At 38.0% G+C, this 27316-nt stretch overlaps 2 protein-coding genes across 5 annotated transcripts in view; one reads left to right on the top strand and one right to left on the bottom strand.

The window, feature by feature from the left end:
• The window catches only part of CC2D2B (coiled-coil and C2 domain containing 2B), a 100333-nt gene extending 99935 nt beyond the window's left edge, over positions 1–398 (bottom strand). Inside the window, exon 1 of the mRNA XM_034663036.1 lies at positions 291–398. The gene's annotated coding sequence lies outside the window, so the exon portion shown is untranslated. The remainder of the gene's footprint in view (positions 1–290) is intronic.
• Positions 399–2502: 2104 nt separating this feature from the next.
• Positions 2503–27316, top strand: part of LOC109488633 — a 51540-nt gene continuing 26726 nt past the window's right edge. For 2 of the 4 annotated variants that reach the window (XM_034663030.1, XM_034663029.1), the window contains exons 1-4: positions 15253–15468; positions 18359–18434; positions 21002–21133; positions 23458–23581. In XM_034663030.1, coding sequence (XP_034518921.1) covers positions 15320–15468; positions 18359–18434; positions 21002–21133; positions 23458–23581 — 481 coding nt within the window. In that variant the 5' untranslated portion in view covers positions 15253–15319. Of the gene's footprint in view, positions 3028–15250; positions 15469–18358; positions 18435–21001; positions 21134–23457; positions 23582–27316 lie in introns of those variants that run through there. The other 2 variants (XM_034663031.1, XM_034663032.1) reach the window with 2 other exon arrangements.

Here is a 27316-nt window from a genome sequence, read left to right as displayed (position 1 = left end):
ATCTGTAAATTTTGTCTGCTAAACTAGGGGAAACATTAGTGACAGCACATCTTATAGATATTTATATTATGATAAATTTTAAAAATTATCATACAAGAAATTTTTAACAAGGTATTGTTTTGCAGATATGGAGATGTTTCTAACCTGGTTCATTTATCATTCCATAAATGATATAAGATAAATAAATGATTATAGACAAAATAATAAAATTGAAGATCTGGAAAAAAAATGCATTTGCTTTTTTTGAAAATCTTGCAGAAGTAAGGAAAAATTGTGACTCAGACTTTTACCTTCTTACAGCAATTCAACTCTTTGTTGAAGAACTGGCTCCAACAGTTAAACCCAATCTTCTCTTCAAGGTTATTGCTAATTTGCAATTCTTACAGTTAAAGCTCTTTCTAAAGGGTAAGGAAATTGAGGATTAGCTATTTTTGTTTCAGATGACCGGGAGGTCCATAGTCAAAACCTGAGAATTAAAGTCAAGTAGTTCATTCAGCCTTTTCTGATCCATAGCAAACAGAAGGCAATTTATGCGTATAAATGTTTGCCTCTTGCTTAGCATTTAGAAATCTCTGGGTTCTGCAAATTTATCCAGTTGTGCCTTTATCACTACGGTGATTCCTGAAATGAAATTTTATGTTGTGTGTAAATTTAATATTAAATCACCTTGATTACTTCTGTCACATGCCATTTCGTTTCAGGAGTGTTAGCAGAATAAAATTACAGAAAAATCTCTAGCATATGGAATGGTCACAGCATGCATATTCTGATACCTATTAATATTTCTTTGGTTAATTATGAATTAACTAGGAATTTGTTTCTCTTTTAGTTTTTCCTAGCTCTTGGAAATCTTTCCAAATGTATTAATCTACCTTCCTTCCTTAGCGGAACTGAATTCAGCCCCAAATCCAACTTTATCTTTATTTTACTTATTTATTTATTTATTTTTAAAGATTTTATTTATTTATTTGACAGAGATAGAGACAGCCAGCAAGAGAGGGAACACAAGCAGGGGGAGTGGGAGAGGAAGAAGCGGGCTCATAGAGGAAGAGCCTGATGTGGGGCTCTATCCCATAACGGCGGGATCACGCCCTGAGCCGAAGGCAGACGCTTAACGACTGTGCCACCCAGGCGCCCCTATCTTTATTTTAGTTCATCTATTGTCACATAGTATGATCAGTCCTTTCTGAACTCCCTTATAGCAGTGTTTCCCAAATCATGCTTCTCCACACTCCTTTGATTTGCATTATGATGCTATACAAAAAACTTAAAGTCTTGCTAAAAGTTATGGTAAAATTAAGGCCAAATTTATTAAATATATTACAAATATACTGGTACTAAGTTATGGAAATATAACAGCATTATTTCACAATGTTTTACAGAGAGCAGGTGTTTCATTATCTGACAAATTTGAAAATGAATACCTTTTAGTTAACTATAATCTTATTTTCTAAAATAAAAAAAACTAGGAACAAGTGGCCTGACAAAGGATTTTCTGTGAATTTATATATGTCTTTAAAAAGCATCAAAACTAAATCATCCACTTCACACAGAACTAAGCCCCCAAATCACCATAACCTGCTCCTATAGGTCAAGAAAGATTTGGGTTCACTTACCTTGAGACTTTAGGTATATAGAGATTGATTAATGCCAAAACAGGTTACAAAAACTGTGGTGTATTTTGAAAGTTTATATCTAACACACATACACACTATGTAATGTAATTTTACCACTCCCAATTAATTACAGGATTTATAAAAATGTATTAATTCATAGAGCAACACGGGCCATGATGTCCAGAAAGTGGACGCAGGTAAGCCCTGTGATGTTGCCTTTTATTTAAACCTGACAATACATCTCAGTGCCTGTACTTAGAGTCTCAACCGGAAAGAGAGTCAAAATGAGGCCCTTCCTGAAAGTGAGGCCAAAAGACGGTCGTGCCTCTCTCCCACGCTCTAACATAAACCTTTGACTACAGCCTGGTCACCCTTCTTTATACTCCCTTCCACATCCATCCTTGGATTTTTGCAACTTTCCTCTAATCTAGGAGCATTCCACGTCTCAAAGCTTGATTCAAACTCCACAACTTCCGGGAAATTTTTTTCGGACTCTGGCCCTTCCATGACTCCAAAAGCACTATGATCATAATTTTTGTTCATTACATCCAACTCTGCAAGTTCATCTTTCTGCCTACCCTAAAGCAAGGACGAGAGCCGGGATCCAAACTCATCTATCCTCCACCAATCCTAGCAAGATGTTCAGCACAAAATAGGCACTCAATAAATAACATGGTCTTGGATTTGATGCAAATTAAGCACTACTCTCGAACGCTGCAAAATGGAGTGGTTGTCAACCCCCTTAATTCCCAAAGGGAATGACTGACTGGTTGGCCAGGTTCTGGGGACTACAAATCCCAGCGGTCTGTGCCGGTCTGTGTCTGGTTCTAGGAGACCGCCGCTAGTTTAGTCCACAGAACAGGGCTCCGCAGACAAGATACCGGGGTGTCAGGGGTCAGGGGTCAGTATGACATTCACCTGGATGGAAAGTGCACTCTTGCTATTTATGAACGGCTAAGGCAGGACGCACCGTTTACCGCGGACTCTGAGAGGTCACCAACCGCCCCGCAAGGTTCCTCACGACCGCGTCCACCGCCCGCCTAACGCTCCCTCCTCGGGGATTGACGTCAAGGCCGTCCAGGAGCATGCGCGATGCGGCCCCTGAGCCGGCTGGGTCCCCAGCGAGCGAAGAGCGTGCGCCTTCGGGAATCTTCGGTGCGCTACGTCTGTTCACCCGCTGCCTGGGCTTCTGACTGGAATTGAGGCGTCGGAGCCTGTCACTCCCGCCGTGCCCTGGGCCTGTAACGCCTGCAGGAGCGCCGGCTCTGATCACCTGCGGTCTGGGTGTGTGCCCCAGTGGCCGCCGCTGCCTGAGGGTTTGTTCCGGAAAAGAGCTGAGAGCGCGGTGTCCTGGCGCGTGGAAGCCCCGCACGTCTCGCGCCATGGTGAAGAAGAACAGTATCCCCAATGGGTGAGTACCGGCCGCGAGCTCCCCGGCCGGCGCGGGCTCGCGGCGACGGCCGGCGTCCCGGGGGACAAGCTCGCAAGCCCGCTGTCCGCGGTCCAGGTGCGCCCTATGGTCTCCTGCCGGCGTGCGGGCCAGGCGGCGGGGATGGTGGCGCTCCCGGCGCCCGCGCGACCCGCTGCCTCGACCGCGCCGGGAGAAGAGCGCTTCTTTGATTTCAAGTGCTTTGGGGGTGGCATCCCAAGGAGCGCCCAAAAGATGCCAGGGGTTCTTTTTTTTTTCGGGCGCTTGGTATGAGTGTAACCAATTTAATACTTCTAAAAGCCTTAAATAGGGCACGCAGGACATGCTCGCTCGTGTCGTGTCATCTTTGCTTCATAAACGAAACAGGTTACATTGATTTTCTTTTCCCAGCGACTCACTCCGAGTTAAAATAAGGAGTTCAGTGAAAATGTTCTGTGTTTTGAAACGTGTCCTGGGAAACTGGCGGGGATCAAGTTAGGAAACTCGGTAGTAAGGAAAGCAGCACAACGGTGTGATGGAGGCTTTCATTCATTCAGACATTCAACAGACGTTTTCTAGCTGCTCTCTGCACCAGGCGTTGTGCTTGGCGCTTGGACTCCAGAGAAACTTAGAAGGTGGTTAAAACTTAACAGCCTTGTATATTTGGGGAAGGGGAAATTTGGAAGTCAAGCAACTGCTGCAAAAATAATGTTCCAGGATATGTTGGTACATTGTGGCATACGGAAGTTCTGCTCGCTTTATCATCTGAGATAACTACATACCGCTCGATGTGTCCGAGCCTCGAAATCGTTTGGCCGTATTGTCATTCTGAGTAAAATCCTTGCTGGGTCTCCCATCTTGAATTTCTACGGCTCTTCTGCTGTGGGAATTTAGGAACAATGATAGTGGTGAAAAAAGGAAAAAGTCAAACAGTACTTTCTTAAATAGAAATGTTATAGGCTACGTAGAATATGAGTGCATGTGCAAATAATATGTAATCTGTGCTGTTCCTTAAATTCACTTAATTTCTAGGGTAATTATCATACAGGGGTACTTTTTTTGTTTTTGTGTTTTTAAAGATTTATTTATTTATTTTAGAGAGGGTTTGAGGGGAGGGACAGAATGAGAGGGAGGAGAACATCTCAAGCCGACCCACCGCTGAGCCTGATGCAGGGCTCCGTCTCAGGACCCTGAGATCATGACCTGCCCGAAAATTAAGAGCAGGAAGTTTCATAGACTTTAACCAGCCAGGCACCCCAACAGGGGTACTGTTTTTAAAAATACATATAGGATGTATGTAGTGAGATATACTATTATAACTACACTTCCATAGGTGTTATGAAGTATGTAGGCCTAAATAATGAACAGGCTAAAGTGAATAGTATCAGTCCAGCAAATATCTCACTGAGACTAATCGTCCAAATCTCACTTGCCAAAGTGTTTTGCTTCAGTTTTTTTGTTTGTTTTAAGTTGCTGTCATTTAAAGGTCCGGAGCTTTCACATGAAAATCCAGTTGAAAAATCAGATTTAGAAAACCAGATCTGTACATGGCAATTTTAAGTGATTTGCAGTTGTTTTCTCAATGAAGAGTAAGCCTCTCCAGTTTCCCGTCCCCCTTTAGCCTCCACAGCACTGAGACTCAGTGTTGATCGATTTTTTATTATTTTATCGTTTCTTTATTTGGGACATGTTTTACTTAGGTATATCAACCGGCCTGGCATTTGAATTTGTAAGTCCAGCTGTAGAGGGTAAATGCGAGGAAGGAACTTAGTTTATTATATTACTTGTTTCCAGAATAAGATGTCATTTTGAGTCCCGCCAGGCGGTGCTGTGGACTGCTTTGTCAAAAAGCATGGTTACCTTCCATATTGTGAGCCTTAGAAGATGACACCACTTCAGATATCCCTACAGTCCCTTAACTTGATGAGCTGCAGTTTTGTCAATCTGAATAGCCTGGGTGATCATAGTATTCCCTGTCCTTCCTCCCACCTGAAATTATGGTGGATTGTGACAGTGAAATAGGAAAGTGCTTTGTAACCTGAAGAGCCTCTAAACAAACTAATTGCGATAACTCTAAATTAGCAATTTTCTTATCTGGAGGTATAGATTTACTTTTACCTTCCAATGATCTCTCTTCCCAAAGTTGTTTTGGTTTTTGTTGCTGTTGTTTTGTTTTTTTTAAGAAAGAAAAGATAATATGGCTACAGACAAAAGATACTCTAATTGGGATTGATTTGGAAAAGAATAAAAATGGGGCACCTGGGTGGCTCAGTAGATTAAGCGTCCAACTTTTGATTTCATCTCAGGTCATGATCTCCCGGTGGTGATATCAATCTTGGAGTTGGGCTCTGCGTGCTCAGCGGGGAGTCTGCTGGAGATATTCTCTCTCTCCCTCTCCCTCTGCCCCTCCCCACCTCTCTAAAACAAATAAAAAATAAATCTTTTAAAAAAATTTTAAATGTGCAATTGCCCCTTTAAATTACACAGGATTTTAACATGAGTTTTTCAGAAATGTTCTTTATTTGATCTGATTGGAATACTTTTTAATTAAGCTCTCTGCCTTATTATTTTTTTTCTTTGAGAAATTTCCCTCTGTTAGAAGGTAAGTTACTGGTGATTACACATTAGATCCAGTCTTTTTTTCCAAGTAAAATTCTGTTCTTTCCTATATGAATCCTAATAGGTATTTTATATGTTGTGACAAAGTAATCACACTGAGGATTTTTATCCCTCATTCCACTATATTTGTATTTAAAATAATTTGGATCCTCAATCCTATACTACTATGTCTTCCTCCACCCATTTGCCCATTTTTTCCGAGCTTTTCTGTCGTAAAACCAGAGGGTCTGCTGTGAGAAGGAGAACTGTAGCTGTCTGTGTATGGGGGTGGGGGGACAAAGTCCCTGAATCCTGAAATTGGGAACAGGGTACTGTCATATTGATTCTTGCCAAACATTGAGTGAATTTAAGCTGGGACCTCACTGTGTAATGTAAATATTCAGAATGGATTTGTATTTTTAAGCAGTATTCTATAAACGTACTATCTAGAGATCAAAATACTGCCTCATGTTCCAAACTCTCTCTTTCATGCTTCAGGAGATACCCTTTAGTTTCCCTTTGAAATTTGTGAGTTTCTCATGAGAGTTTAAGCTTTAATTTTATTTTCTGAATGTCCATATTAATGGCAGATAAGTGTAGGCATCATTAATCTTTTTATTCTGAGTTTCATTGATTGCCTGAGTTTCTTGATGTTCTTTTTACTTTTCCATAATGTAGTCACCAAAACTAACACTGTTGTTTACCTCAGCAACCAAATAAAATCCTAGTGTTTCTGGCAGCTTGATACTGAAACAGTATTATGAGAGTTTCATTTAAGATCTGAGATCAGTAAATCCCATTCTACTTCTAGTTTCTATCATACTTGGTAACCACACTGATAATTTCTCATATTCTTACCCCACAGTTTCTCTATCTGTTGATCATCAGTCTTCTTCCAGAGACATTAACTCTTTCTCTGGACTCCCCATATATGATGTAAATAAACTCTTCTTTATCCCCTCTTCTTTTTTTTTTTTTTTTTAAAGATTTTATTTATTCGACAGACAANTAAAAAAAATAAAATACATTCTGGCCTAAGTTTCTTTTTTTTTTTTTAAGATTTTATTTATTTATTCGACAGACAGACAGCCAGCGAGAGAGGGAACACAAGCAGGGGGAGTGGGAGAGGAAGAAGCAGGCTCACAGTGGAGGAGCCTGATGTGGGGCTCGATCCCGGAACGCCAGGATCACGCCCTGAGCTGAAGGCAGACGCTTAACCGCTGTGCCACCCAGGCGCCCCTTTATCCCCTCTTCTTACAGAACATTCTTCCTCCTGATACGTGGATCCTGACTCTCCCATAAGGCCTCTGCCTTCCCAGCAGCTCACCACATTGGAAGTCATGCCCCACATACCACAGGGGGCATTGATATGCTCCATCTTCTCATTTCCATTGCTAGGCCACTCCATCCTACCCTTGTAAAACATAATGGAAATCCTTGTCTAATTACTATCTACCTTCCTCTTCACCATCATTTATCAGTTCCATGGTTACTCCCTCACTTTTATTAATGAATTTAGCATGCAAGTCAGTCTTCATTACTCAATTCCTACAAGATCATGGTGGGACTAAAGCAGTCATGTGCATCACAGTTCCAGCATCTATGAATTGACTGTCTGTGGAACCTTAATGTCTAAGACTTTTCCATATTAAAAATCCTAAATTCTAGCATTGTCCTCTCATCTTTCTGTTTATTCATCTCTCCCTCTTCCTTATTTTTCTATATTTAATCTGTGACCTCATAAAGACCCTGTCGCTTGACTACTATTTTATCATCATCAGTCTCTACCTAGATTAACTTTCTTCCTGTCTAGCTACACTACTTGGTTCATTATTTACTCACACCAGTATCTAAAATTTCCTTGCCTTTTGTCTTTCTCCGCTTTTGCTCTCTGCTCTAGTTCAGTTTAGCCATTTGCTTTTTCAATTCATATATCTAAAGATAATTAAATTCTAGTACTGAAAATCACAAAACTGGATTATCGTCATGACGATATGTAAGGTCCATAATGGAGCTCAGCCATTCTTTTCTTTTCCACCCACGGCTACTATTCTAACTTTTATCACTGTTTAAGCCTTCTGTCCCATCTTTGACCTTGTACTTTTCAGCAGCTGGTTTTGCTTTTTCAGAGGAAATAGACTCTCAGAAGTGAATTTGCAACAGTGACCACCAGGCCAACTTAACTTCATCAGCAGATATCCTTCTCTCTTGTCTCAGCTAAAAGAGGTATGCTTTTTTCTATCCACAACCTATATGTATCCGAGATCCCATCCATTCTGTCTCCCTGGGACCTTTGCTTCATCATTTAACCTTTTCTTTTATCTTCAGTATACCTTTCCTTACCTCCCTATAGTGGCTTCATCTCCCGAAAAAAAACCAAAAAGAAAATTCCTTCACTTGGATTTCCTCTGATTTCTGCTTTCTCTTTCCTCTGCCTTACCATCAAATTTGCGGAAAGGGTAATCTCCCACTCCGCACGTCTTTTTAACTCTTCCACCTATGATATTCTGGCTTCCATCACTAAGGACTTTATAATTGACAAACCCAGTGTATCTTCTCTTTTTTTTTTTTTTTTAAGATTTTATTTATTTATTTAACAGAGACAGCCAGCGAGAGAGGGAACACAAGCAGGGGGGAGTGGGAGAGGAAGAAGCAGTCTCCTAGCGGAGGAGCCTGATGTGGGGCTCGATCCCAGAACGCCAGGACCACGCCCTGAGCCGAAGGCAGATGCCAACGACTGCGCCACCCAGGCGCCCCCCCAGTGTATCCTCTTAAATGCACTTGGTTCTGTAGATCATTGCCCAGTCTTGAACTTTCCTTCTTTGGTTTCTCTAACATCACTTTCTACTTTTCTTCTCCCATTTCTTAGAGCATTTTAAATTTTCTATACTCGTTCCTCTGGAATCTCACTCTACCTCTTTTCTATGGTTTTTTAGTCAGTTTCTCCTCTTTGGCATATGAGCATGTTCAAGTTCATCTTAAAAAAAGCAATAAATAAAACAAAAAAAACAAGTATTAGCTGTTGCCTTCTAGGGTTTTGTTCTTTATCTTGTTCTCTTTTTATTTTGTTCTCTTGAGTAGTTTCATAGCCTCAACTACCATCTGTAGGGTAATGATTCCAAGTCTATCCTTAGCCCACACTCCCTACCTGAACTCCAGACTGACTGTGGATACCCTTACCCCAATTTCCAAAACTCTAAATATGCAGTTTCAAACCAACCTTGCCTCACAAATCTTACTTTCTTTATTTCCTGTTTTTTGAATGAAGCCAGCAGTATTCAGTCACCGAAGTTAAAACTAAGAACAATCCTGAAATTCCACTTTTTTTTTTTTTTAAACATCCCACACACAGTCAGCAGGTTATTTGATTCTATCTTCTAAATAGCTGCTCTTTGGGGCCTACGTTTCTCCTCCTCTTTCTGCTTTAGCAGCCATCATCTCTTTTTTTTTTTTTTAAAGATTTTATTTATTTATTCGACAGAGATAGAGACAGCCAGCAAGAGAGGGAACACAAGCAGGGGGAGTGGGAGAGGAAGAAGCAGGCTCCCAGCGGAGGAGCCTGATGTGGGGCTCGATCCCATAACGCCGGGATCACGCCCTGAGCTGAAGGCAGACGCTTAACCGCTGTGCCACCCAGGTGCCCCTCTGGTTCATTTTTAAAATTGAATTAATTAATTAAAAAAATTTAAATTGAAGTATATTTGACACAATATTACATTAGTTTCAGTTATACAACATAGTGATTCAACAAGTCTATACATTATGCCATGCTCATCACAAGTATAGCTGCCATCTATCACCATATAACCCTATTATAGTATCATTGACTTTTCCCTATGCTGTATCTTTTATCCTCATGACTTATTCATTCCATAACTGGAAACTTGTGTCTCCCACTCTTCTTTACCCATTTTTCCCATCCACTCACCCCCCACCCCTCTGGCAACCATCACTTTGTTCTCTGTATTTAGTGGGTCTGTTTCTGCTTTTTGTTTGTTTATTCATTTGTTTTGTTTTTTAGATTCCACATATGTTATGTATGGTATTTGGCTTTCTCTGTCTGACTTATTTCACTTAGTATAATACCCTCTAGGTTTATCCATGTTGTTGAAAATGACAAGATCTCATCCTTTTTTATGGCTGAGTAATATCCATTGTATATATATAAAATACATATGTATATCACATCTTTTTGTTGAAGTATAGTTGACACACAATGTATTAATTTCGAGTATACGGCATAGTGATTGGACAAGTCTGTACATTATTATACCACATCTTTTTTTATCCATTTGTCTATCATGGACACTTGGGTTTCTTCCATATCTTGGCTATTGTATTCATGTTGCAGTAGACATAGGGGTGTATATATCTTTTTGAATTAGTGTTTTTGTTTTCTTTGGGTAAATACCCAGTAGTAGAATTACTGGATCATATGGTATTTCTATTTTTAATATTTTGAGGAACCTCCATACTGTTTTCTACAGTGGCTGTACCAATTTTCATTTCTATCAGTTGTTCACAAGGGCTCCCTTTTCTCCACATTCTCACCAACACTTGTTCTTTCTTATCATTGACTCTAGCCATTCTGACAGGTGGAGGGTGGTATCTCATTGGTTCATTCGTTATACTTCCTAAAATGCAGGCCTGATTCCTTATTTTCATTTCCTCCATGTGGTAAAATCTGAGCTCTTTACATGGCGTGTATGAACTGTCTTCTTTCTTTCTAAGTTTCGTATTTTTTGTTTGTTTGTTTTTGCTTTTACCACTCTCCAGCATGTATGTTATGATAAAACCATACCGAACTGCTCACTGTATCCTGGGCCTAGCATGTAGCGTCATGCCTGCGTGCCTTTTCATGTGCCGTTCCTTCCTGGAATGCCACCCCCTTTTTCCTATAAAGTTTCTACTTAAGCTTTCTTTGTGATGCCGTCCCTAATTCGCTGTTTTATGGCACTTTATGGTAATTATCTGTTTCTCTCTCTACCAGACTAAACATTGTTTGAGGGCTAACACTGAGTTTCTCCATTCATGGGTACTTAATAAGTTTGCTGAGTGAGTAAATGAATAGCAATGAGCATGGTATCTTCAGGTAACAGTGAACCATGATTCTTGGATACTTTGGGTGATGATCCAATATTAACTTTGGGAAGGACTTCAGAGACAATGTGGCCCAGCTCTTCATTTATCAGGTACAAGAAACTGAGGACCAGTAAGGACTGAAGCACCTGTTCATCAGGCATAGCGTATGCATGGATGCCTTCATATCTTGTTTTTATTCTTCCCTCTGCCTAGAATGGACTGTTCTACCTATCCATGTACTACTTGTCTGTGGGTCTTGTTTTTTTAGGGTTGTCCTTGGACTACCAGCATCAGAATTACAAGGAGTCCTTATTTAAAATGCAGATTCCTGACTTCCATCACAGAATTTCTCAATCTGTCTCTGTAAGGGAATCCAAGAAATCTATTTTAAAGATTTTTTTTTTTAATTTATTTATAAGACAGAGATAGAGACAGCCAGCGAGAGAGGGAACACAAGCAGGGGGAGTGGGAGAGGAAGAAGCAGGCTCACAGCAGAGGAGCCTGACGTGGGGCTCGATCCCATAACACCGGGATCACGCCCTGAGCCGAAGGCAGACGCTTAACCGCTCCGCCACCCAGGCGCCCCCCAAGAAATCTATTTTAATTGAAGTTTCACCCTATTAACCTAAGAAACTAGTCTCTACTTCCCCATATGCTTCCTCTGTAAAACAAGTGCAAAAAGAGTGTGTGTGTTAAGGGGGGGAGAAGAAAAATATTCCAAGATGAGAAAGGAACTGTTTTAGTATACTGCCAAATTTATTTCAATAAATCTTTTATGATTTTCATCTTTGTTACTTAAAAAATAAAAGCATACTAACCCCAAATTATATAGTTATCAGAACAAAAACTAATTGAAGTTCAGATTTGCTGTTGCTCATTCCCTAGCAAGACCTCTCTCCTGAAAAGTACTCTTGAAGCTCAGAGTTTTTTAGTGAGATTGTTGCATGTGTCTGTGAGAGAGACAGAAGGAGAGGGTGATGATTTTCAGAGGGGTTTTTTTGCATTTAGTGGTTGACGGTAAGAACATTTTAAGGCTTCAGAAGAGAACAAGGCCCAGCCGATGGCTGACATTTCTCCATGAGATTGGAAATGCCCTAATGGGTAGTTGATCCCCCCTGACTTAAAGATATAATGGCACTATACAGAAGGTGTCAACAGAGGCTGCTGATTACTATAGAAAAGTGAATGTTAGGTTGGCTAACTAGAAAGGGGGAATAAATAAATACTGTGACTAGTAACTGAAATTTTTCCAGGCCAAAACTACTTTTAACTACTTTTAATTCTAGTAGGCCCCACTTTTAGAAATTTTGATTTAGCATGCATAGATTGGGACCAAGACGTCTAATATTTCTGTAAAGAATTTTTGATATTTTTATATATACTTGCGGTAGAGATCCACTCTTTAAAGGGAAAGAACCCATTCAAGTACTTATTTAAGCATTTACATTTAGGTGTGTTTGTCCTCTATCTAGGCAAGAGTTCTAGCTCCTTTACATGCTCAGTAAGGTACCAATTTTATTGTCTGTCTGGATTTAAGAAAAAATAGTGATTACTTACCGTGTACTTAATGCTGTGGGTTTGGTTCTTTATATCTGTGGTCTGCACATAAAGCCTCTAACTTATATAGATTTATTATCAACAAGTGATATAAAACACCAGCGCACCAGATTCTTATGAGACAGTAGAATCCAGAATTGTCCTTTCTTCGCTTCTTCTCAAAAGCTTGACTCAAAGAAGTTGACCAACAGATCCTTTCAAGGCAATGTAGTCCATCCATTTCTTCCAATGGATCAAGCTGAACCACTTGGAATTTAGGTGCTCGGGCTATACTGCCTGCATTCCTTGAGGAATTATTTTTACTGAGTCATCCCAGTCATGTTAAATGTCATGTCCAGTCATATGAATGATTTATTTTAGGACTCAGTAATAGAAAATGTTTCCTTTTTTCTGTTGTCTGATTCTTTTTGATATTTTATAAATATTACATAATGTTTAAATTATTTTTCTTCTTTTGCTTTTGTTTCTTAGAAGCTGAGAGGTGAATGTGAAATTTAGTTAACATCGGATCTGGCTTTTATGATCTGTATGTTTTGATATTTACATGTTCTTGATTTTCTACTTATATTTTATTTGTACTTTAAGTACAATTCCTTAAAATTCTTTGTGAAGTAAGTGTATCTACATTAAGTTAAATGTCTGACACTTCAGTTCATCATAAGATACAAGTTATTGCAGCATTAAACAAAAGTTTTGGTAAAATGAAATCCTATGTTTGAAATGGCTTAGAATAGATTTTTTAAAATGGAGTTAAGATTTGATGCCTCTGTCTGATTACTCACTTTTGACCTGGTTTACTGCATTAGCTGATGAGTTAATTTTCAGCTTTCTCAGGAGCTCTAAAAGAATACTTTTCACATAGTTGTATTCTGAGGATATTTGGGCATGTTCTACCACTTGGAATTACTAGTAATGACCTATTTTCAGGCCTAATGATTTCAGTTGTGGTGTGGGGATTTTCTAAAAATAGAATCAAGGGCACCTGGTGTCTGCCTTCGGCTCAGGTTATGATATCAGGGTCCTGGGATTGAGCTCACACCCGGCTCCCTGCTCAGGGAGTAGTCTGCTTCTCCCTTTCCCTCTGCCCCTCCCACTTGCCCATACTCGTCTCTTTCTCAAATAAATAAATAAATAAAATCTTTAAAAAATAAATAAAATCTTTAAAAAATAAAAATAGAATCAAGCTCAGAGTCCTAAGAAAATAGCACCGGGTTCAGGAAGAAACTCTAAAAAGCTTAAATTTCCACCATGGGGTGGAGGATTCATCTTCTTTAGTTCCTACTCGTCTGTGGAGTACACTGTTCTCTTTTTTTTTTTTTAAGATTTTTTTTTTAATTTTTATTTATTCGACAGAGATAGATTTATTCGATACAGATAGAGACAGCCAGCGAGAGAGGGAACACAAGCAGGTGGAGTGGGAGAGGAAGAAGCAGGCTCATAGCGGAGGAGCCTGATGTGGGGCTCGATCCCAGAAGGCTGGGATCACGCCCTGAGCCGAAGGCAGATGCTTAACCGCTGTGCCACCCAGGTGCCCCTACACTGTTCTCTTTAAAAAGCTAAAAGCTAAAGTGTAAAATCCACCCCCCCCCCGCCTTTGGTTCCTAAACAAAAAGTTGCCTATACTCTCCTGCTTCTTCTGCCCCAAATATAGAATATGCCTTAGAGGAGAAGCAACAAGACCTAGCTTCAAGTCTTGACTTTACCATTAGTACCCTGGGATACCAGGCAACTCCAACTCTTGGCCTCATTTTTTTCATTTCTCAAGTGGGGTTAAATAATACATACCTTAAAAAATGTCTATTCTGTCAATCTCATATAGAGTTATATGAGGAACAAATGAGGTAATATTAATGAAAGTTTCTGAAAAAATTCAAAGTCTGCGAATGTAAATTGTTATTACTACTACCTTGTAATTATCACCAGAATGTGGTTAAGCTCTGGCTCCAGAAAGGCTAATCAGTATTAGTAAAGTTACCTCAGTTATCTGTATTTTCATTTACTTTTCTACAATTTTCTGTTTAATTTCTCCAAGAATTACTGTATTTATTTGGTGTGTGGTATAGATATTATTTCAATTAAGTAAGATATTGCTACTTGTCATTTTTTAGTGGGTTTTATGGCTCAGGGAAATAGTTGTTCATATGTCTCTATGGCCATATCCTAATCTTTTATTAACAGAGAGTTTATTGAACATACACTATATACATACTGCATGCCAAGTGCTTTGTGAGGATAAGACTTACCAGAAAAAATTTAGAGACTTAGACATAATAATAGCTTACTGAACTCTATGATTCATTGAGTTAATAGAAATGGCAGTTCAGAGAAGAAGAACTCAAAGGAGATTTTTTTTTAGGTCAGAGTATTACTAATTATATTTTTTATTGTGCCATCATTTGTTTCTCGTTTTTATTTTTAAAAATTTCAGACCTTCAGAAAAGTAGGAATAATACAGTAAATATTTTGTAACCTTTGCCCTAGAATCTAATTTGCCACATTTGCTTATCTTCATATTTATACATATGCATTTATCCTACTTTTTTTTTAACCATTTGATTTAGTTGCAGAGACCATGACAATAAACTCCTGAATATTTCAGCATGTATCTCCTAAAAACAAGATAATTCCCTGTTTAACCACAGATAATAATCAAACTTTGGAAATTAAACATTGACACAATATTCTTATAGTCCATATCCAGATTTCCCAGTATAATTATGATGGAGTTTGTTTTTGATCCCAAAAAGGTCATGGATATATTTAGTTGTCTCTTTAATCTCCATGTACAATAGTCTTTTTTTGGTCTTTCAGGACATTGTCATTTATTCAGACTTTAGGACAGTGGTTGGCAAAATATGGCCCATGGGCTAATTGTTCCTGTAAATAAATTTTTATTGAAAAATAGCTATACTCATGATGCACATATTGCCTATAGCTGCTTTTGCACTACGGTGGCAGAGTTGAGTAGTTGCAACAGACACTGTGTGGCCCACAAGCCTAAAATGTTTGCTCTCTGACCTTTAGGAAGTTTGTTGTTCCCTAATCTAGGCAGTTGGTTATGTATGACCCTCTTTTTGAGTTTGCTGATCGTTTCTTTAATTACATTCAGGTAAAACTTTGTTTTGTTTTGTTTTGTTTTGTTTTTTGGCAACAACACTGCATTGGTGTTATATCCTTCTCAGTATACTACATCAGGAGGCACATGAGGTCAGTTTGTCTTATTCTTTGTGATGTTAAATCATGGGGGCATTTTGTAATAAAGGATGACTTAGATGAAAGAAATGATGTTTTAAAGTAATCCTCAAGGATAGGGTAGTATTTGAATAAGTAGAGATTTTTCTAGTAGACATTGTCTATAACATTCTTCTGTTCCTGCTTCTATTATACTAAGTTAGTATTTTCATCCATTCACATGGCTGGAATGATTGATAGCTTAACAACATATGGATCCGTTGGTAGCAATTAGAACATTATAGGTTTTCTCCATACAGTCTCTACCTTTTATTTATTTGTTTAATTTTGCAATGGTAATTGTCTTTTGTCTTACACTGTGTCCAATTTTGTAAGCAAGTTTTCTTGGATTTGTATAGAGTACTCTAAAGATTTCTTGGAGCTTAATAAAATTTTTATCTGTCTGAAAACCAGAACCCCAAAAGTATTGCATTCTAGAACCAAATGTTGGGAATGTATATAGATTTGCTTACTTTTTTTTTTATTAAGGATTTTATTTTATTTTTTTTAAGATTTTATTTATTTATTTGACAGAGAGAGAGACAGACAGCGAGAAAGGGAACACAAGCAGGGGGAGTGGGAGAGGAAGACAGGCTCCCAGTGGAAGAGCCTGATGTGGGGCTCGATCCCAGAACGCTGGGATCACGCCCTGAGCTGAAGGCAGATGCCTAACGACTGAGCCATCCAGGCGCCCCTGATTTGCTTACTTAAAAAAAAAAAAATAGCTGGAGAGATAATTTAAATGAAGTTCCAGTTTATTTAGATACCATCGTTTATGTCATTATGGAAACATTAGTTGTGGAAATAAATGGATTGAAAAAAGTGCATGTTATAGTAATATGTGTAATAATGTTAACAATATTAGCAGGTGGTCCAAAATTGCTTCCATATGGTTCCTTTGTATTGTTAATGCAAAAAGAACAGCTTCCACCTGGATGTCAAAAACAAAGATGAACATCTTTATGGAATCATCATACTCATAATTGAATATCATTCATAATAGTGGAATTAGATAGCTTTCAAGGAAAGGATAAATGTCGTAAGTATCCAGGGCATCTTATTCCACAAGTGAAGAATTCCATCAAAGAAATGATCTTTTAAAAATGTCACGAGCAAAAGTCTAAGAGTTAATGAGTTATTTAAAGGTAAAAATGAGGCCTTTTATTTAGAAATGAAGCCTTTTATTTACTTATGCTAGAAATCATTTTCTAATTTTTAAAGAGAAAGAAACCTAGTCCAACATCATTGCTTTGTTATTGGATTTTGGTAACATTTAGATTGTATTTAAGAACTTGAGAAACTATATTTTTCAATATATTTGATAAATTATCAAAATCAAATTTCTGTTCTTACAAAGTGAAGGACTACTAGAACATAGTTATCACTCCTTTTTTTTTTTTTAAGATTTTATTTATTTATTCGACAGAGATAGAGACAGCCAGCGAGAGAGGGAACACAAGCAGGGGGAGTGGGAGAGGAAGAAGCAGGCTCCCAGCGGAGGAGCCTGATGTGGGGCTCGATCCCATAACGCCGGGATCACGCCCTGAGCCGAAGGCAGGCGCTTAACCGCTGTGCCACCCAGGCGCCCCTATCACTCCTTTTTTGAAGGATAGTTTTGCTGGATATGGAATTCTTGGTTGTCTATATATTTTTTTTAGCATTGGAATGTCATCCAACTACCTCTAACCTTCAATATTCCTAATGAGAAGTCAGCTATTAATCATGTTAATGTTAATGTGAATCATGTATAATCAGTACATTAAATAGTGATTTTATGAAACCAAACTTACTCAACATTTATTTAATATTTATGGAGTATCTGTGGGGTGGCAGGCACTGTACTGTGAGGAAAGACAGACATGGTTATTCTCATAGTTTATGATCAAGAGAGAAACCATGATTTGTCAAAAAAAAAAATCACATAATCATATGTGTAGTTACAAACTGTTAAGTGCCAGGAAGGAAGGTGAAAGGTATGTCTAATGGGAATGGGTGTTGGATGACAGACATGTTCCTGAGAAGTGATACTGGTGCTGCAAGCTGAGGGTAACCGAAGGAGTGAAATGGGAGAAGGGGGCTGAAGGAAGAGCATGGAGCATTGGAAGTACTGAGGAAAGGAAACAGTGAGAAGCCAGAGCCTGGAGAAGGGAAGGATAGTACAGAAATGAAGCTGGAGAAGTAAGCAGGGAATTAAAATGCTCATTTTAAGAAATCTTCATATGTTATAATTGGAATATATCAAAAATAACTTGGGAATAATTATCTGACGGAGTTATTTTTAATACCAGATTTCTCTACTTTGTTATTCATAAAGTCATCAGATAAATCAAGATGCTTAAACTTAATGAACTATAGTTCTTAATTTAAGATTAATCAGAAATTAAAACAAGACATCTCCAAAATAATCATGTTGAGAAAATGATGACATTGTTGACAAAACGATGACATATATTTACTAAAACACTGTAGGTTTTCGTATTTTATGTTTATTATTCCCACATTTAATACCTGTTACCACTTTTTATTTAATATATAATCAGTGACAGTGATATAAAATTCATTAACTATTTTCCTTCTCTTACTGTTGCCCAAGAAAAGTAAAGATAATATTGTTTTGGGTGTTGGAAGTTTGTATCAGGCATGAATGCTACCTTATTTACTGTAGAAGTGCCGTATATGCAAAACCTTCTATTGTTTTTTGCGTTTTTTGAGGGAGGAAGCAGTGAGTTAAAATTCATGCCTGATAGCACTCAAAAAGCAGCTAACCAACAAATGAGGCTCTATTTATTAAAAGAATAGTTTCTTTATTTACCATCTTGAGTCATTAAAATATTTTTATTATAATTGTAGTTTATTTTCATTGCAGGTGGAGGACTGTGACGCCAATTGGACATCCTTTACCAGGAACACGATTTATTGCTTTTAAAGTTCCTTTAAAGGGAGTATGTATACTATTTTCTCATCTGTCTTATAAGGAGAATTGAGACTAATGTGATCCATGTTTACTTAATGTTATGCTTTTTTTTTTTTCAAAAAAATATGTGAAATTTCCAGCAAATGTTTGACATTATAGAAGTAACAGTAAACTTTTTCACCAAAGTAATTATTAATTGTTCATGCCTAATGTAAGGGAGTAATTTTGGATTAATTTTTTAGTAACAGCTTCATTGGTATGTAATTCACCTATTCACATTCACCTATTTAAAGTATACAGCGGTTTTTAGTATATCCATGGAGTTGGGCAGTTGTCACTACAAGTTTAGAACATTTTCATCACCCTCACTTCCTCCCAAAACCCATGCAGAGTAGACACTCCCCTTTCTCCCTCACTCCCACCCCCCACCTCCTAGGCAAATCTCTTTTCTGTCTTCATAGATTTGACTGTTCTGGATGTTTCACATAGATGGAATGGTGTGATATCTGTGACCTGCTTCTTTAGCATGTTTTCAAGGTCTACCCATGTTGTAGTGTGTATCATACTTCATTTCTTTTTATTGCCGAGTTGAATTAATTTTTTAACGGTTCAACTTATTTTGTTGAAAACGTTTAACAAGATTAAATACTTTTTTGAGAGAAAATATCTTTAATCCTAATGTTATTATTGCTTTTTATATTTTGACCTATTTAAAAGTTATAATCCAAAAGTAAAGATGGATAACTTTTGAGTACCCCCCCTGCAAAAATCAGCATTCCTTTACTAATTTGTCAAATTCTCTGCATAGCATTTCCTAAAAAAGTCAAAAGATACTTGAAACCTTTGCCATGTCTTTTTTTTTTTTTTTAAAGATTTTATTTATTTATTTGACAGAGAGACAGTGAGAGAGGGAACACAACCAAGGAGAGTGTGAGAGGGAGAAGCAGGCGCCCTGCCAAGCAGGGAGCCCTATGAGAGCAGGGAGCCTGATCCGAGCAGGGAGCCCAATGCGGGGCTCAATCCCAGGACCCTGGGATCATGACCTGAGGCGAAGGCAGATGCTTAACAGCTGAGCCACCCAGGTGCCCCTGTGCCAGGTTTTATATGGCCTCAGATCCATGGCAGCTTTAGTTTCTCCTACTTGCTCTGACATTGGGAATGTGTGAGCACACAGTTCAGAATCTTTTATACTGGCCTCCTAATTTAACTCAGATTTTTCTCTTTCACAGATCTTTAAGTTACTTTCTTAATATATTGTAAAGTAACTTTAAGTTACTTTTTAAATATGTTTAATGTAATTAATACTTTATATACTATAAAATACATGTTTTTAAGGTATATAATTTAGTGGTTTTTAATGTAGTCACAGAGTTATGTAATCAATGACACTAATTACAGATCATTTTTATCCCCTCAAAAAGAAACCCTGTACCAATTGGTAGTCACTCCCCATTTCCCCTCCCCCGGCCCCTCCCAGCCACTTAATCTACTTTCTGTCTCAGTAGATTTGCCTATTCTGGACATTTCATATAATGGAATCATAAAGTCTGTGGCCTTTTGTGACTAGCTACTTTCACATAGCATGTTTTCAAGATTCATTCATGTTGATTTCCTTTTATTTCCAAATTGAATTAATTTTTTTTTTTTTTATTTTTTAAAGATTTATTTATTTATTTGACACAGAGAGAGAGACAGCCAGCGAGAGAGGGAACACAAGCAGGGGGAGTCGGAGAGGGAGAAGCAGGCTTCTCAGTGGAGCAGGGAGCCCGATGCAGGCCTCGATCCCAGGACTCTGGGATCATGCCCTGAGCTGAAGGCAGACGCTTAACGCCTGAGCCACCCAGGCGCCCCTGAATTAATTTTTAAAACTTATTTATATTTGGCTTTGTAGTACCTTATGTTAACTGCATTTTTTTCTTATTAATCATATAATACAAAAATCAAATCTGTTGTACCATCAGCACACACCACTGAGAGCAATAACAAATACAGCAGTTTAGAAGAATGCTTGTAAGTTTATAGGCATTGACCAAAACTATAGATTTATCTCCAACAATCCATATATAAAATTTGATAGCATTTTTAGAATTCTGTACGCTGTTTAATATAAACATGGAAACTTAGAACCTTTTTATCTGGGAGAAAAATGAACATATAATCAAACGAGTCAGACTGCTATCATGAGCTGGATAAAGATAAAAATTTCTGGGTTAAAATCTTGACTGCTGTCTAGCCTGTGATGTTAGACAAGTAATTTAACTTTTCAAAGCCTCAATTCAAATGAGAACTGTACTACAAAATTATTTTTCACTAATGGTTAATACTTTATTTCTAACTGAATTTGGTGCAAGAAAATTCCAGTGGATCAAAGCAGGATAGTCCCATTTTGAAGTGTTCTGAGTCCTTGATGACAAGGACATATGTAAAATCACTGAAACAAATGATGTAAATCTGTTCATTATGAGCTTTGCCAGTGTTCTTAAAGCAATGACAGTTTTCACTGATTCTTTTTGTCTTATGTTTTTTCTCTTCCTTGTTTTATGTTAAGTACGTTTTATCTGTATTTCGTGACCTTACTGTTCATTTTCATTATAGGCAGTTAATCAGAGACTTACTCCAACCCAGAAGTTTACACCAAAAGATTTGATTAGTGCAATAAAAGCACTAAATGTGGAGCTTGGATTAATTATCGATCTAACATACACCACAAGATATTATGAAGTTAAGGTAAAGTTACAAATTTATTTTGTTATCATAGATATGTCTTGAAATAGAAAAGATTTTTTAATATTGCATTTAGAAAGTAACTCTTGTGGTTATTTTAATAAATTTCAGAATTTCCCATGTGTAATTTCTTAGAAATCTTCTTAATTCTTCACATAATCATATTCCAAAAATGGAATATTTTTCTTCTAAGAGAACAAATATATAGAATAAATGAGTGTACATAGAGATTAAAAAAGGAAAAGCACAAAAGGGAGCCAGGAAACAAAGGGAAAGAGCAGCATGATGGAAAAGAAAGCAAAAGAAAAACGATAAAAGGAAAAACAGGAGATGCATATTACTGTACAACAGTGTTTTTTGAACTTCCTTTTGCAGCAAAATCCTTTCAATTAAATCTTGCTCTGAAGCCCATTATATAAAGCAGATAAACGGAATTGTGCTGGCTGAAGCAGGAGATTAGGTTTCACTAGGCCTCATCATCCTCCAGTCCTCCCCTCTCTGTCCCGAGTCTTAGCGATTCAACTTAGCTAAGGGCTGCGGAGAGCCAGAGAATTTTAAAACCTTGTTCTAGAGGAAAATAACTCTTGAGCCTTGCTATTTGGTTGGATTGGTGCCATCAAAGATGTCACCTGTCATTCCTGTCCTGATTAGGTGACATTTAGTCTTGGATATCTTGCTGCCCTGTCAGATTTCAACATACATAAAACTAAACACACCATCATTTCTTTACTTCCACACCACTCCTTCCCGAAAATACAAATTCTCAATCTCTTCAGCTTCCCTGTTTCTCCTGAAAGGACCACTACTGAGCCTGTCAGTCAGGTTCAAATCACTGAGTCCTCTGTCTTCTGGGTACCCTACATCAGGTCAAGGACTAAACCCTATAGATTTTTTTCTTCTAAAATGTGTCTCATATTCTCCGGATCTTTTACCTCATTATTCAGCAGCTAGCCTTTTTATCCTTCTTTGACCAGTTGTGCCTCAACATAATTTTCACGCCCAGTCCAAGTCCTTCCTTAAAAAAAAAAAAAAAATCTCAGTTCTCTCTGCCCTCCCCATTGTTTGAATGCATCACATCTAAACTCCTCTCCCTGTTTTTCAAGGCCCAGTTTAATCTGACCCCCTTCGCGTCATGCTTTTCTCTGTTTCTTCCGACAAACCATCTCTTCACTACCTCGTGAACATTCTTGATTCTGTGCCTCAAGTTATTCCAGAAACTTGGAATTTTTTCTCTTCCCCCCTGTCCAAAACTCTACCTCTTCTTCAAAGCCTAACATTTACAGCTTCTCCTGGACTGTTATGCATATTTTTCCAGCATATAACTACCTGCTCAAAGGTCATTTTTCTTATTTTTCCAAAACTATTAACCTGCTCCTAGGATCTGACCATATGCATTTATACTATTACCAACCTTGATATTCTTTGAATGAATATTGTTAGTTGATTAATTGATTTTGTTTAAATGATGGAATTAGCCCTTCTCTTTTTAGGGTCTCCACTTTAGACTCCCTTGCAAACTTAAGAATGAGTCAGGGAAACATTAAAAAAGGCTTACTAAACATAGCCTAAGCTGATATCTACAATCATAGCACCAGCTATGGAGTTAACACTATATTTTTTAAGATTTTGTTATTTATTCATTTGAGAGAGAGAGAGAGAGAGAGCACAAGAAGGGGGAGAGGCAGAGGGAGAGGGAGAAGCAGACTCCCCACTGATCTGGGAGCCCAATGTGGTGCTTGATATCAGGACTTGGAGATCATGATGTGAGCCAAAGGCAGATGCCTAACCATCTGAGCCACCCAGATGCCCCGGGGGTTAACACTTTAAGCTTGTTTATTGGGTTGACCCTGTGTCTGCTTAATCAGTTAAATCTTTAACTCATGACTATCATTGTCCACTAGGAATGGGGCTTATTTTATAGCCTCTTTTCACGTAGACTACAAAAGAGTTCCACACAAATAGGGGCACCTGGATGACTCAGTCCATTGAGCATCTCACTCTTGATTTTGACTCAGGTCACGATCTCAAGGTCATGAGCTTGAGCCCCATGTCAGGCTCCATGCTTAGCCAGGAGTCTGCTTGAGATTCTCTTTCTCCCTCTGCCCCCACTTGCACATACACGCTTTCTCTCTCTCTTTCTTTCTCAGAATAAATAAATAAAATCTTTAATAAAAAACAAAAGAATTCTACACAAATTGATCTAAAGTGTGCCTTCAGTATAATCATTGTACCTGATTTAAAAAATACTGAGTAGTAAGTTTCATTAGGTTGAAGAATATGTTTTTAATAACTTATAATTGTTGCATTCTATTTTCCTTTGTTTCTAGGATTTACCTAAAAGTATTCATTATAAAAAACTTTATACTGTTGGACTTGAAGTCCCTGACAATGCTACTATTCTGCAGTTCAAAAAGTGGGTCAGAAAGTTCCTGTGGGAAAATGCAGAAAATGGTAATTAATAACTTTTAATGTAATCAAAGTGTTTTTATTTAATTGACAGATTATTTTAATAGAAATTATTTTAGACCACTTAAAGACGATGTAATATACATATTTCACTTAAATACTTATAGTTAAAAGGACATTATCAAAGATTTCCCTTTAGATTACAATGTATGCATGACCCTTACTTAAAGGAAACTTGGTTTGGAGAAAGTAAAGCATACAGAAAAGGTACATTGAGGGATGATTCTTTGCTTTACACATGGATTCCCTACAGCATTCCTTAAATGCTGACACCCTCAGGACAGATAAAAATATAACTCCATATTTTAAAATTGACTTAGAAATAACTTTTCTTGAAAGAATATGTAGCATAAAGTAAGGTACATCTTAGTCTTGTTGGTGTACAGTTTGGCTTCATATAGAAAAGAAAGATAAAACTTAAAGTCTTATGTAAACCTTTTAACTGCATGAATGTATTTTGGGGAATGTCTTCCCTAAAAACAGAAGTATATATAAACATGTGAACAAAAATGTTCACTGATGTTTATAATATTGAAATATTGGAAGGCACCTAAAGGATCAGTAACATGAAATTGATTAGATTATGACATTTACGTACATATGGAATAATAGTTAAAAGCCAAGTAAAAGAAAAATATTCAGTAATTTAGCAAAATACTTGTGAAATATTTTTAAATGACAATGTTACTGCATGATTATATTTATAAATAACATGAACAAACATATCCAAAAAGATAAACACCACAGTGTTAATAGTGGCATCTGATTGTGATTTTTGTCTTAGTAATTGTACTTCCTATGTTTTAGGTGTTTTTTTATAATGGACATGTATTTCATAGTTTTATTTATTTATTTTTTAAAGATTTTATTTATTTATTTGACAGAGAGAGAGACAGCCAGCAAGAGAGGGAACAGAAGCAGGGGGAGTGGGAGAGGAAGAAGCAGGCTCCCAGCGGAGGAGCCCGATGTGGGGCTCGATCCCAGGACTCTGGGATCACGCCCTGAGCTGAAGGCAGATGCTTAATGACTGAGCCACCCAGGCACCCCACGTAGTTTTAAAAGGTTGCTTTATTTATTATTTTTTTAAAGATTTTATTTATTTATTTGACAGAGATAGAGACAGCCAGCAAGAGAGGGAACAGAAGCAGGGGGAGTGGGAGAGGAAGAAGCAGGCTCATAGCGGAGGAGCCTGATGTGGGGCTCAATCCCATAACACCGGATCACACCCTGAGCCGAAAGCAGACGCTTAACCACTGTGCCACCCAGGCGCCCTAAAAGGTTGCTTTAAAAAAACAAAGTGTTTTCCAAGTGTTCTTAATGCTTGGTAGTCAAGGACTTACCTTTACCTCTGATAGAGTCTTCACCATAGACTGGAAGACCTTAGAGGTGATCTGGCCACATGAACATCTTCATTCTAGTGATTTCCTGTTTGTCTGGGTCAGAAGAAGTATTAAACTTCAAAATTCATAAACTAGAACATACCTAGGATTAATCTCAGTGGCTAATAGATGCTATTTATGGATAGCATGTCTATAGTATAGATTTCTCTGACGACACCTACACTGTTCAGATTTCTCATTCTCTTACTCCCACTAGATCTAATTCTCTCTGGACGCCTTCCTTTCTGTCCCTACCTATGAGTCCTTCTGGGTTTCTTTTATGTTCCTTACCGTGCCTGCCCCACTGGCTGACAAAATCAACTCTGTTTTCCCAACACTTTTAGTTTTGTGAACCTCTGTCTTCTCATTGTCCTTTCCCTGTACCTGAGCTAAGTAATTACAATAAATATCAATTTTCGTTTACTTTCTTGTATCAGTCTTCTGAATTAAGCAATTTTTTACACCCAGAAGTGTAAAAAGGACAAGAAACCCATTTTGGGGGTAAATGAACAGAAAGAAAAGGATGAGATTGGTACTGCCTACCTAGTTTCCTGGACTTAGGGAGGAATTTCAGGAGACGAGGCCTACTTCTTCTTGGGAAGTGGCTTATTTCTGATGCATTGCTAATGGCTCCTCTTTAACCAACTGTTTAGTAAGAGCCTGAGAAGTAGAATTGGTTTCAGGGTTTCAGGATGATAGGAATGGTTACGATGCCAGCTGCACACAGCAGCCTTATCCTGAACCTGCAGGTTCTACTTTGTACTGTGTCTGTCCCAGCGAATCAAAAACAGGTTCATAAATAAGCTTATTTTCCCCCAAAGACTGGGTAGAGGGGAGAGGGGCTAAATGCTGTTAAACTGTTTATCTTAGGAAGACAGATTTAATGAATCAGAACATTGTTCCTATTAGATACTACTGAACAATATAAAGTTACAGTTTAGTCAATGATACCAAAAGTTTGTGATGCTTTGGGTACTAGAACATTGATATGATCTTAAGTTCTTGATTTTAAAAACCAAGTGGAGAAAAAAAAATCTGTAAAAAGAATATTTCATATATAGACTGAAAAGATACTATTAAATAACAAAAATTCAACTGAGTAAATTAAAGATCAAATTGGCTTTATTCAGTGATTCATGAAATGGGCAGCATCTCATCTAGCAAAGAGAAGCTCCATCCAGAAAAGGAAAGGTTTTTAAAGACAGAGAGGAAATTATTAGCAAAGAACACATTGTTTTAGGTCAGGCCACCCTCCTATAGGGAATGCAAAGGGTCTATCAGATGATCTTGTGCTGCCCAGCAAATTCCAAGTTGGCTGGTTAAAAGTCACATTTCTGGGAGAAGCTGAAGCTGCACTTAGGTTAGGTATTAAGTCTTGGTGGGGTTTAGCAAAGTGATTCCAGTTTGGGCCTGCTCTCCCATTTTTAACAATACACATATCCCTTTTTTATCTTAATTCCAAAAGTTAGTCACCGGCAGATCTTTAAGAAATATTTTCTAAATTCCAGTGCAGAAATACTCAGCCCTAATTTAATCCAACAGTCCTCCTTCCCTTCTCTTGAATGTTAGAGAAAATACCTCCACAGTGTTGGCTGGGTGCCACCATGGGTCGATGGCTAAGGGTTTCAGCTGGGTTCTTACTGCTGCTTGGCAGTCCTCTCCCTGTCCCCAGCCAGCTCTCTCTTTTGCTTCTGAATCTTGCGTACATCACACTGCTTCCTCAGCTCAGGTAGCATAGTTCCCCACGTCTCAGGGAAAACAGAGGCCCCTTTCTAACTCTCACCTGTATCCATACTTGCATATTCTTCCTTCCTCTGCTTTCCTAAGAAAAGCAGACCAGACTTCTACCTCTCCTCCAATGCTGCCTTCTTGAGGACATTGTCTTCATTTATTCTCAACTCTGTAATACCAACATATAAACAAGCACACGCCTCTCTTAAAATAATCCTCTCTTCTCCATCTGGCAACCTTACTTCTTTCTTTCATTCTGTTTCCTTCCTCTGCTGATGACACTTTTAGAAGAGCTGTCCCCACTCATTGTGTTCATTCCATCACTGTTCACTAAAGAGATTCTTATTGACCACCCATAATCTGATATCTACAGCCCTCTAATTGTAGTTCAATTGGGAGATTGTAGAAATTCAAAGAACAGTTTTCCATCTCTATCTTGCTTGAATCTCTGTAAGCTTAACCTCTGCTGTTTATTCCTTCCTTAAAAATTTTCTTTTGGCTTCTATATTGTTTTCCTGTTTTTTTTTCTACTTGTTTTTCAGTTTTCTAGCTAACACTTTCCTTTTTCAAGTTTTCTTTCTATGGCTAATAACCGCCCCCTCCCCCCCCC

This window comes from Ailuropoda melanoleuca, chromosome 6 (genome assembly GCF_002007445.2).
Source record: "Ailuropoda melanoleuca isolate Jingjing chromosome 6, ASM200744v2, whole genome shotgun sequence".
Lineage (NCBI taxonomy): Eukaryota > Metazoa > Chordata > Mammalia > Carnivora > Ursidae > Ailuropoda > Ailuropoda melanoleuca.
Note: the sequence above shows the minus strand (reverse complement) of the source record. Positions and strands in the feature narration are given on the sequence as shown.